Below are 12,317 nucleotides of genomic sequence, written 5' to 3' on the forward strand. Positions count from 1 at the left end.
AGTACTACCTGATTGCAGTTTGTTATTTGAAAATGCAGGATTTAGATGATTTTTGTAGTAAATTACTACTCCATCAAATGAATTGTAATGTGCCTCATTATAATATATACTATATCCAGGAATATTTACAGCATCTGTGGTGTCTAAATTATGACATTCTGAGAGAACTATTATATCACAATAGGAAGCGAGATTATATGAAGTAATCAATACTAATAAATTGTCTAAATTTGACTTTAGCCCACAGATATTTAAATGCATTATATTTAACAGTTTTTTATCACAACTTATATGACCAGACAAATCACTCGGAGTCACCAGCATACATTCGGGTGTGTTTTCTTTAATATTGTCAATGTCAAAATTTCTAGGATCAAAGTTATCCATAATTTACTTTAGATTTTGCACGTGCCAAATGGTACTGGTAACTCAGACATTGTGTATCATTAGCCTCATGATTTATTTTATGTGCAGTTTTGTACTTATTATTACTCAGTTCACAGTTTTTACACTTTACTATACGACTTTGACAGTTATTGACATTATGCTTGTTTATCCACAAACAAGCTTGTAGCATAAATATTCTTTAAACATAAATTTTCCTTGTGATGAAATTGTTGATAGTTCCAACACTTTAACAAACGAATATCTTCGTACACACTAAGTCTCTCCCATCCTATATAAATCTTCTTAGTGCACATAAAATGATGGAAAACTTTAGGTGCACACTCCGCATAGATGGTCATAGTGTTTTTATTTTGAATCGTTTTAATAAATGTGACTTTAAGGTAATCATTCTCAGATATAAAATTATTTTGTTTTTTAATCATATCTTCAATTTCACTATCTGTGTACTTGTTTACAAGACCTGGTATTTTGATTCTGGGGTTTTTCAAACTAGTCTCTACTATATCATATTTTTCAGTAAGATTTTTTTCTACTGAGGTCTTCTTTCCAATAAGGTCTTCTTTAGAAGGAAAATTTATTATAATCTTACCTTCTGAAAGCCCCTTCCTACTTGAAATTTTAACTCCCAGAGCTTCAGGCTTAATCTTTTGTTCTAGGTCCAAAAACGTTTTTTTCGCATCTTGTATCTGTTTTGGCTTTAACAAAATACTAGGTATATTTTTCTTTGTTGGTTCATCCTTATTTGTAGTTTTAGACCTATAATCAGCATTTTCTAGAACCATAGCGCAGTTTTTTTGCATTTTATTTTCTATATGTGCAATTTTACCCTGTAGATTTTCCAGTATTCCAAACATTTTCTTTGTGCTGTCCTCATATTTTGCCTTTGTCATCAACACTTTAAGTTCCTTTTTACAGCAGTCGCACATCCATAATAGGATTTTGCCAACATCGCCTTTGATTTTTTTATACAGTTGAGAGCTTATGTCTAGGCAGGAGACATGATACCACGGTTGACATTTACCTTCGCAGAAAAGCCCCTGGTCATCACCTCTAACTTCCCTTTTGCAGATCTTGCACTCTGCATCCTCTTGATCACTTTCACTCATATTTAAAGCTTTTGGTGTTTGACTTTACTTAATGATTCATGTGAAAAGAAAAGATAACATAAATGTTTAAATAAATATGTATCGTAGTGTAAAGCCAGCAGTATCAGCGTAATGAACATTTGTTGGACAAAACTGATCAGAACAAATTTTATAGCTCAAAGTCTCAATAAAATTTTCATTTTATTTTACTTGTAATGGGGGCTGAAGGAACTTGAAAAAATCTTTTATTACTATGTTTATCAGAACCATTTAAAATACGCATACTCTTCCATGAAGGATATTTACAGGAAAATTTTTATCAATTTTTTAATTGTGGAAAAGAAAATGAGAGGCGAGACATATTGTAATATGTATTTATAATAATCAAGTTAAAAATTAAATATTTGAAAAGTGAAACTTCTTCATTGAAATCAACTGATTTTGATTAAGACTGAAGATTGACAATACAAAAACATAATAGTAATAAATAAAATCAGATTTTCTTACCAGAAATCGAGAATTGCTAGCTGCAAATCAATTAAAACATTACTCCCAATATTGAAAGATAACTTTTTAGAAAAAAAGTCATGAATTTAAAATAACATCCCAGCAAATAGCAAACTCAACCCACGCTTCCAGCATTCATTGAAATGAAAAACAAACTCAAATGGTATGAGAGTGACAAAATGATGTTCTATCCATCAATGTCAACAACTGTCTGTAGGCTCTCTGTCAATTTTGCCAAGCAAGATGGCCGACACACGATCCCGATTTTCACCATACAAGCTTCAGACATGTGTTATGTTACGCCAACACTCAATAGATGGCGTCAAATATTTACCCTTTACGAACACGATCCAGTAACCTTAATTCCCCCACCTCAACCTATAAACAATTTATAAATTGTCATTGTTTTTTTTTTAGTTCGTTCGAAATTTTAGCGTGAGCGTGTTATCGTCTTGTCGCAATTTGAATTTCTTATTTTCAACTGCCCTTCGTTCCGTCGCTCTTTAATCGATAAAACCGCGAAACGCGCGTCATAGTCGCGAGATTCCTGCTGCCGAGGGCCCCCCAAATGTTCCCGAAAAACTGGAGAGAGGCCGCGAACGTCGCGAGACAGAATCGAAGCGACGGCACGTATCGGGCTTCGCCTGCGAGAAAAATCGACGGTCGCCCCCCGACAGTTTTGCGCGCGTCTTCGAACCGGCAAGTCGACGAGCGGTTTTCGGACACTACTTATCGAAATCGCGCCGATTCACTGTTTTGTTACAAAATGGCGTTCAACGGAGATGGGCCCCACGCGAAAAGACAACGGACCGATGCCGAGTCCGCAAATAACAGGGTAAGTACCCCTCAATTACCAGTACACCAAAAATTTAATAAATACCCCCTCCGATAAAATTGTTAGGTTATGTGTTCTCCTGTGGTAACGACCGCCCTGCATTGCTTGGGGATGCTCCCCTTTCTCCAGCAAGTGTCACAAGGATCTGTTTATGTTTTTGTTGGTGGCAAATCGATATTTTTATGGGGAGAATTTTAAAAATATTGGCTTCATTATCTGCTTCCATTGATTTATTTCATTTGTTATTTATTTACATTCTAGTATTTTGGTTATGATGTTGATTCAAATAAACTTAGCAGTAAAAGTTTTTCCATACTTTTAAGGGCATTTTCAGAATTTTTTGCTCTTGCCGATGATCCTGCAAAATTCCCACCACTATTGAGTTCATGCCTCTTAAAAACATTTTATTCTTTGTGATCCTAAAGGTTTTGTAAATTGTTAATTTTAGTTTAGTACCTACTTAATAGATTTTTACCAAATTTGTAAACTAATTATTACACTACCCTATTTCTTGACAAGTGGGATTGACAAATATTTATCAATAATAGATACCTAATGGTGCTAATGTGGTTGAAGAATATAATTCATCCAATGAGAAGAATAATAATAGTTTTATTAATGGTTTTCCAATTTCATTTACACAATTTTTGTAGATATAAAAAAGAAGAAAAGGGTATAGACAGAAAATAAAATATTTAAGCTATAGTAGTATGATAAGGCATTTGACAAAATGAATTGCAAAATATTCTGAAAAATTGACAAAAAAAGTCAATATATTTACAGTAATTATTTGCTAGTCTACACAGTCTAATGAATGGATTATTCATGCAATAATTTGTTCTATGATATTTAACTGAGAAGAATTTTGGATCATCAATGAGTCTTTGAAGGACATGAGAGTGACAATATCTAACAGTTCAGAATAATTAAATACATTTAGATTTAAGAGATCTTCCATATAATTTGTATAATTATAAAATGTATAATGTAAAAATATTATTTGTAATGTAATTGATCTTTTATAGATATGCAAATGTTAAAGGCAACAAGTTTAAGGAATTTTTTTTCAATTTTGTGCAAGAAATCAATGTGTATGTTAATATACAAGGTATTGCACTGCCAGGCAGGGATATTAGGGAATTCCATGTAATTTTTAATAGGGTCAAATATTGGCTCCCTTTATTGTTTTAGAGCAAAATAATGTATTACAATAACTTAAAAAGCACCAGAATTTGCAGCCAACAAAATAACTTTAAGTATTTTTGCTTTGTCCATTTAGGAATAACAGCCAATAATCTTTATGAAAATTTGTTTGTTTTTATTGCCTCATATTCACAGCTATGCCAGCCAAAATTTATTACATTGACTGGTGAGTTACTCATTTTATTGGGTATTATGTCACTTATAGCAAAAATCAATTTAGAAATTACTATCTCACAAGCTCAAAAAATTGAAAAGATGAAGAAAATAGACTTATTCATATATTTTAAAAAAATATGAACTCAAATCTGTAATGATACCGTTTGATATACTTAATTTAATTTAAGTTCAATAAGTTTTAAATACAATAATTTACTTGAGGTATAATAGATTTTTTATATACCTAGGAGCTGAGTTTAATCTATTAATCTCTGAGCTCGTTTCTTCTTTTCAATATGCTACCTAACTTTGTTATGAATATTAAAATTAAAAAACAACAAAAACAATGAGAAGACATATCTACTACTTATTATCTACTATCTATGTTATCTACTACCGTTATCAAGGTAATTAAAGTAAATTTATATTAAAAATATAAACAAAATATACTTATCTTGCAAATCTTCAGCTATATAATATCATCAAAAATCCGTCCTAACTCGAAAATACTTTAAATCCTTTTTTATATGATTTCACAGTTTATTAATAGTTTGACAAAAGAAAAAAAAATTTATCTTAAATAAATCCCGTACATCCTCACTATACCCAAGTCCCTTGACAACTTGCAAAGCCCGCCTTTGCAGTCCAAAAACCCTCTCTGCTTGCGGAACGTGACCCCATGTTAACAGAGCATAATTGCATGTTGACTGTATTAAAGAATGAAAAAGCATCAGTAAATAATTTTTATCTACAGAATTTTTGAAATTTCTTAATAGATATATACTTTCTGATACTTTATTAGCAATAAAGTCAATATGCCTGTCGAAGATCAGGGTAGGATCCAAGTACAGACCCAGAAATCTCACTCCATTAGATTTAACACTCTTGTCTTCAGTGTTTCTTAAAAAGGACAAAATTTCCTCAGTCTTGGCAGTATTTAGCTTCAATTTATTTGAATTAAACCAGGAACAGCCCTTTGGCCCCTCCCTCCATCATCTCACATAACTGGACCAGAGTGTTACTCTTGCAGAGAACATTTGGGTCGGCAAAGGACACCACTTTTGCATCCACTGATTGGTCAATGTCATTAGTGTAGATAATGAAGAGTAGTACCTGAGGTACTCCATGAGCAATAAAATTCTCCTCTGACAGAACCCCATTTACATAGGTTTTCTGACTGCATCCTACAAGATATGTTATAAGTTGGTATTTGTGTCCTTATATTTTATTTAATTTTATTGATGTTACCTGCTATCTGTTTTTTATGCTAGATATTTAATGATAGTAATAATAATTTAAGTGCTGTATTACGATATAAAATCTTATTTTATTGAATATTTTTTATACCTATATTTATTTTGTAAATTGGTTAATTACCATAATATGTTGAATTGAATTGAAGAGCAAGGCTGGTGGCACATAAATCATAATGTTTCAATTTTTGAAGAAGGATCTTGTGGGATATGCGGTCAAAGGCGTTCAAAAGGTCAAAAAATGCTGCTAGAACATGAAGATCTTCCTCAAAGCCCTTAACTACATACTCCAGGAACTCCAATATTGCCCCTGTGGTAGACTTGTCTTTTCGAAAACCATATTGAAAATTTTTTACAATATGTATTTTGTTTTTCAAAATGGTTATAAAGTTGGTCTTTAGTTATTTTTTCTTTCCTTTTTTGTCTTCTTTTTTATGGATTGACTACTTATTGTGAAGTTTAAAACATTTTGGCTAAATCCCCTCCTTGATACATAAGTTGAAAAGTTTGGTCAATGGATAAATAAGATATTCTCTTATTTGTTTTAAGAGGGGCACATTTATATCATAAATATCTTTAGAATGTTAATTTTTTAAGGATATTAAAGCATCTGGAACCTGAATAGAAGTAACCTCTTTAAATGAAAAACTGCTCTCCTCTAAACCTGGCCTGCCAAGAAAAAAATCTGGCTCATTGTCGGTTAAAGGGATCTCATTCAGAATGTTTTTTGCAATACCTATAAAGAAATTATTACAATCTGATGGAGTGAGATCAGTGGGGATCTCACTTTTGTCCCCAGACCCTTGATGTTCATTAACAACCTGCCTTGCTGCTTTTACTTCATTGTCAGCTTAAGAAATAAAATTTGCTTGGACTTTTGCTTTTTTTAATGCTTCTCTATATTGATGTTTAAAAATTGTAAGTTGTTCTGCTAAATAGTTTTATTAATGGTTTCCCAATTCGGGTAAAGTCAATTTTATACATATAAAAAAAATATTTAAGCTCTAGTGCTGGGGCATTTGATCAAGTGAGTTATGAAAAATTCTGAAAGGTGTAGCTACAAAAAAAGTCAATATCTTTACAGTGGTTATTGGTTAGTCTACATAGTCTAGTTAATGTACTATTCCATGCCATGATTTGGTCTATGGTTTTTAACTCAGAACAGTTTTGGATAACAAGGGAGTGTTTGAGGATTCAGAACAATTAAATACATTAATAACACTTTTATGTAAAGTGGACAGAATAAGTATACACGACGATCTTTCAAAGAATTTAGATTTAACAAATTTTCCATATAATTGTAATCAATGTCTTCTATAGATAAGCCAAGTTTATAAGCAACAGCCAAGTTTATAAGTCCAAGGAATTTTCTTTGAATTTTGTTCAATAATTCAATGTATATGTTATAATGTGATGACCAAACTGGACTAGACAGAAAATATATATCATATTCTATACCTTGCCATATTTCAATACTTTCAGTGCCATAATTAGATCAGTTCAATAAATATTGCACACACTGTGACAACAAACTACCACTCCATTTGGAAAACTTCTGCATTTTATGTCATTAAATTTATAGTGTATAATGCTCTGTCAGTATTGTTGTCTATTTTGAACTTTATGGTAGTAAATAAATTTAAAATCATTGCACTGATGGATTATACAACTTTTGACAGCTATGAAGCTGTACAATTTTTTACATAGAATCTGCAGTGTGTATAGTTTTTTTTTTATTACTGTAAAGTCAGACCAGCTGTCAAAGAAAATCACTTTTCCAGTCTGGCTGGTAGTGAGGCCTTTATAATAGAATCAAAATCAGCACCCACTTTTGTATAGCCTCTCTCTTCTAGAAATGATAAACCAATTGTCACAACTGAATACAATTATGGTGTTAATAGAAATTCCTTAGGTATCATATGTATATCCTGTCAGAACATATAAAAACATTAACTTAAATTTTGAATCTCATGTAGCTTATACCTAAAGAGTGTTTTGAAAATTTGAAATGGTCATATTATTACGAAAGAAAAACTAAATCAAAAGACACTAAAAAAAGTTTTTATAAAACGAAGGAGGAACAAAAACAAGCGTATTATATCAGTGTTATCTGCAACCCCTTAGAGAGGGTGATATACAACCTAAAATTCTAAATAGAAAAGGGAGTCAAGTGATATAATTTTGAGCTCTAGAAAAATGCTTTCCAATGATCCCATAGAAAACCATATTTCAGAAAATTGTTCTCTGTTATGAAGGAAAACAATAAATAAAAACACATTTTTGAATTTTTTAATTATTTTTAATTAAATGTTCAAAATGATGGCTACAATATACTGGCATGTCTCTTAAGAATTCAAAACATTTCAATCCTGTAGGTATTTTGTATTAGCTTATTTGCTATAAAAAAAGCGTTGTTTATAAATACTCGTATTTTATTATCACAGAATTTACTTTAAAAGTAACTTGTACTAGTATTTTTATTCTAAGGACAGTTGACTTTCAGTTCACTCTAAATAAAAAGCAGCACTTATCTTTAACAATGGTGTACAGCATAGTTGAACGTGTAGACATTATTTTCATTTATTGTTCCCAGGATAAATCTTTTTTGAGCTTAGGTCAATGTTTTAATGAAAGCCATCCAGGTCCAAATTAAAGCCCAGATTATGTTCGCTAACTAATAGCCAAGTTTGAGGAAACTGGTTATGTCACAAATAAAAAGAGAAATCAATCAAAATTAGTTGATGAAACAGCACAAATTAAAATTCTGGGTCAGTTTGCAATGAATTCAACTTTATCAACTTGTCAAGCAGCATCTGGACTATCAGATAAATCAAGAAGAAAGGTACTGAACTTTCATAAGTTTTATCCCTATATAAACGGAAAGTGCGGCAAGAACCAGGTGATGACGACTCATACAGAAGAGTGTAGTTTTATGAAATAATGACAGAACTGTGCTAGAACTTTGGACTAGTTAAAAATATTTGCTTCAGTGATAAGTGTACCTTTTATTTGAATGGGCATGTTAATAAGCAAAACTGTCATTACTGTAACGGCGAGGAGCCACATATATTGAGAGAATGGCATACCCCCAGAAAATTAATGTGTCGGCTGGTATAATGGAAGATGCTCTTATGATATATATCAGCCCAATATTTATACTAGACAACTTAAATAGCAAATGTATGCTGAAATGCTACAGAGGTCTTTCAAACTGTTAATTTGTGACATTTACTGCAATTCCTACAGGATCAACCACCTCCTCATTATGTAGTTTCCATTATGCAATGGTTGGATGATCATTATCTTAACCAGTGGATTGGAAGAAGAATTTCTATTGAATGGTCACCTAGATCCCCAGACACCTCTTGACCTCTCCTTTTTGTGGGGTCACCTAAAATCTGTGGTTTTTAACATATACAGAGTCGCTAGGGCAACTCTAACATAGAATAGTTCAGGAATGCCATTATCCAGAGAAACATTTGTAAATGTATATGAATAATTTGAAAATAGGCTTTATTACTGTCTTAAATAATAATAATAAAAATTTCAGAATAGTGTTTTTATTTATTATTTTCCGTGATAAGCCGAGAAGAATTTTCTGAAATTTGGATTTCTATGGAAACATTGGAAACCATTTTTCAAGAGCTTCAAGATGATGATGTATCATTCGACCTTCCTTTCTATTTAAGATTTTCAGGATGTATGTCACCCTGTCCCAGGGGTTGCAGATATGGATGAGATAATCTGCTTGTTTTTGTTCCCTCTTCATTTTATAAAAATTATTTTCAGCATTAGCAATAACCTATTTTTTCCATACTTTTTTGGTTAAAATATGCTCTGTACTATTATGATTTTAAAGAAAAAAAGATTATATTGTTACCAATACATAAAAGAATAGCTTTTTGGGAGACTTCTCTAATAGTGTGCAAAGCTAACTAAAAGAATGAAAACAAAGACATTCTTTTTTTGCATCTTCTTCATTACGATTAAAGAATGTTTTGATGTATCACAGGCCTCTCCCCATTTATCTTATTTATTATTTTCATCAATTTATTTATAATCAGCAATGTGACAATTTTTAAAAAAATATTAATTATAAAAAGATTTAGATCAATTTTTCCAGAATACTTTAAGATAAACTTCATTAAATTCATTATACCATTTAAGATTGCATTTTGATTCAGATATATCTAATTAATTTAGTACATTCACTGGAATTTTTTTAGTAATGTTTTAAATTTTTATTGTATCTTTTCTGCTGTGTTCTTGATTTTATATGATAATCTGATTTAAAAAAATATAATGTCATTCTTTGAAAGGCTTCATAGATTTTTAAGAATGATTGTGGGTCATATATGGGCCACTTGATGCATATTCTCAGCTCATTTTGATTAATTAACCTATCATTAATTGAATCAGTTTTGTTTCTTCAAGTGTTTAGGTAGTCATATTTTATTTTAAAAATAAAAATCGTGGAATTTTTGTTTTATTACAACTGTTCTCATAGTATTATTAATCTGTTGGCTTTTTCATTCTATAATTTCTTACAAAGAGTCTTAGCTTGTTTAATATAAACAGAAATATATCTATGATGGTAAAAAACAAGAAATCAATTTTATTTATTTTAACAGTAATAATACAATTTTTCAGAAAATTCGACCAATTAAAAAAGCATTTAATAATTTTACACCTAAAATCATTGTTTGGCAGCAAAAATGTAGACTTTTAGTTTAAATTAAGTTAAAAAGAGAGCATTTCTCATCTCAATTATTAAAACGTGGTATTTATTTTTAATTAAAGTAAGTCTAAGTTTTTCTCAAAAAGTGTTAATAAACTTAATCAAAAGAAGCTATATAGATACCCATCTTTTTATTATTTCTTTTTCTCCGATATCTTCCAGTTTAACTGCAATTATATAATTTTCTGACGGCTAAAGGTTTTAAAATTTGTAAAGTGCTGTTCCTAAGCAGCACTTTAGTTTAAAATCATTTCAAAAAGACCCTTGCTCTACTCCTTTTTGGAAAATATAAATAGAGGCTCTCAAACAAATTAGTTTTTAAATGTTATCTTGTTTGATGACAAGAGTATCTTTAATTGAAGAATAAAATAAATTGTTAATTGAGAATAAAATACTATTTATAAGCTCAGTATGATGAGTAATTTTTGACACACAATTATGAAGGTTTTGGCCAGTATAAGGGCAGTGATTTGGTAATAATTCAACCAAAGGAGAACAAAAAGAAAACAAGAGAATCTGATAAAACATCTATCCAAAAAATTAGAAATTATAAAGTTAAATGCGTTTCTAATTAAACTGTTAAAGACATCCCAGAGGATATCTGATGAGAACTCAAAACGAAGTTGTAATATAACCATTATGCCAAAATAGACATAATCAATTAGGCTTATCAAAAGTATCTTACAATATTGCAAAATCAAGTTAATTGAATAATTATAAAATTGAAACTTTTTCTTAAATAACCTTTTAACAAGTAGAAGAATTACAACCCTAAAATATAAACTTGTCAAATTATCCATCAATAGATCAAATCTAATACCCCTAATCATAGGATCTAAAGAGATTTATAACTTTACGTCATAAACTGTAACCAATTAATTCGTTTCCATCTCACCACAAGAACAATCGAACCGAACAAGAACTGAGAAAAAAAAAGGCGATCGGAGATCAACCTGCATCTGGTCAGCCTTGCTTGCCCGATATACATAAGGTCGATGACCTTTTACCGGTAGGAAGGTTTTCTAAGACCAACTATGATTTATAGAATCTCTTGATTGCTACTATAAATTGTGCTTAACTGAGGCCTTAAAGGGATACCAGGCTTCCACTGAATGCATTTTAATTTTTAATTTTTTTACGCTTTATAAACTAATATTTAGTAGGACTAGGTTAAAGTTTAACAAAAAAACATATGCTAACGTTGATATTTAATGATTTATAGTAAGATTACTTAGCTTTATGATATTTTGCTCAATGGTTTATTTTGATGTCATATCAGGTGTTGTCTGTGATTACTACACATTGATAAACCATTAACAAGAACAAATTCTAATCTATAGGTAGGTAATTATTATTCATTTAATAAAGGAAATGACCTAGTTTAAATTCCGCTTGATTTTTTTTTGAATTCTATTTAATTAAAGCTGGTAGTAAATAATGCTGAAAATAAACAGACGATTGACTTTTGCTCTAGTTCCGAGGGCGGCAAAAACAAGAAGGAAGGTGGATTTAGAGAAAGGCGGAGGATGAATAAGAAATTAGTTTTGTATCTTTAAGTTCGAGTTAAAGCGAGTAATTTATTCTTAATCTGTACTTTCTCGGATCGAAAATGCGTTAAAAAGACTTTCAGTGGGAAGCTAATTTAGTACGAAAAAACAAGAGACCTTAGTAGAGTGTCCAGTTAAATGATTCATAACTGCTTAGAAAATAGTAAAAACAAAATGCTTAAAATATACTCGTAAAATGATTCAATACGTCTCGAATAAAACTAAGTTTAATTACTGCGCAATGACAACTTCATGTTGATTATTAGTAGATCAGTGGATATCCGTAAACTGGCAGTTTATTAGAAAAATTTGATATATTTTGAATTTAGAGCGTTTTTCAACCCGACTTCGTCAACCTGGTGCGCTCATTTCCCCTTTCCCACTTATAGCAATTCTTTGGTACCGAGATATAATATTAATAATGCCAAAATCTCGAGGCAATACTATACACTGGCACTGGGAGGATATCTTCGGATAACAATATCGGATCAAGACGACAATTTTTGAACAATTTTTTTTTTGGAACTTTAAACAATGGGGAGATTACGGTGCATTAAACCGCCTACGGAATTTCTTCCGTTATAA

The 12,317-nt window shown here is 30.9% G+C and overlaps 1 protein-coding gene across 2 annotated transcripts in view; it reads left to right on the forward strand.

The window, feature by feature from the left end:
* Window positions 1-2,401: 2,401 nt before the first annotated feature.
* The window catches only part of LOC126739447 (heterogeneous nuclear ribonucleoprotein L), an 840,569-nt gene continuing 830,653 nt past the window's right edge, over window positions 2,402-12,317 (forward strand). For both annotated transcript variants that reach the window (XM_050445127.1, XM_050445137.1), the window contains exon 1: window positions 2,402-2,835. In XM_050445127.1, the coding sequence (XP_050301084.1) occupies window positions 2,569-2,835 (267 nt within the window). In that variant the 5' untranslated portion in view covers window positions 2,402-2,568. The remainder of the gene's footprint in view (window positions 2,836-12,317) is intronic.

The sequence above is a fragment of the Anthonomus grandis genome, chromosome 1, assembly GCF_022605725.1.
Source record: "Anthonomus grandis grandis chromosome 1, icAntGran1.3, whole genome shotgun sequence".
Taxonomy (NCBI): domain Eukaryota; kingdom Metazoa; phylum Arthropoda; class Insecta; order Coleoptera; family Curculionidae; genus Anthonomus; species Anthonomus grandis.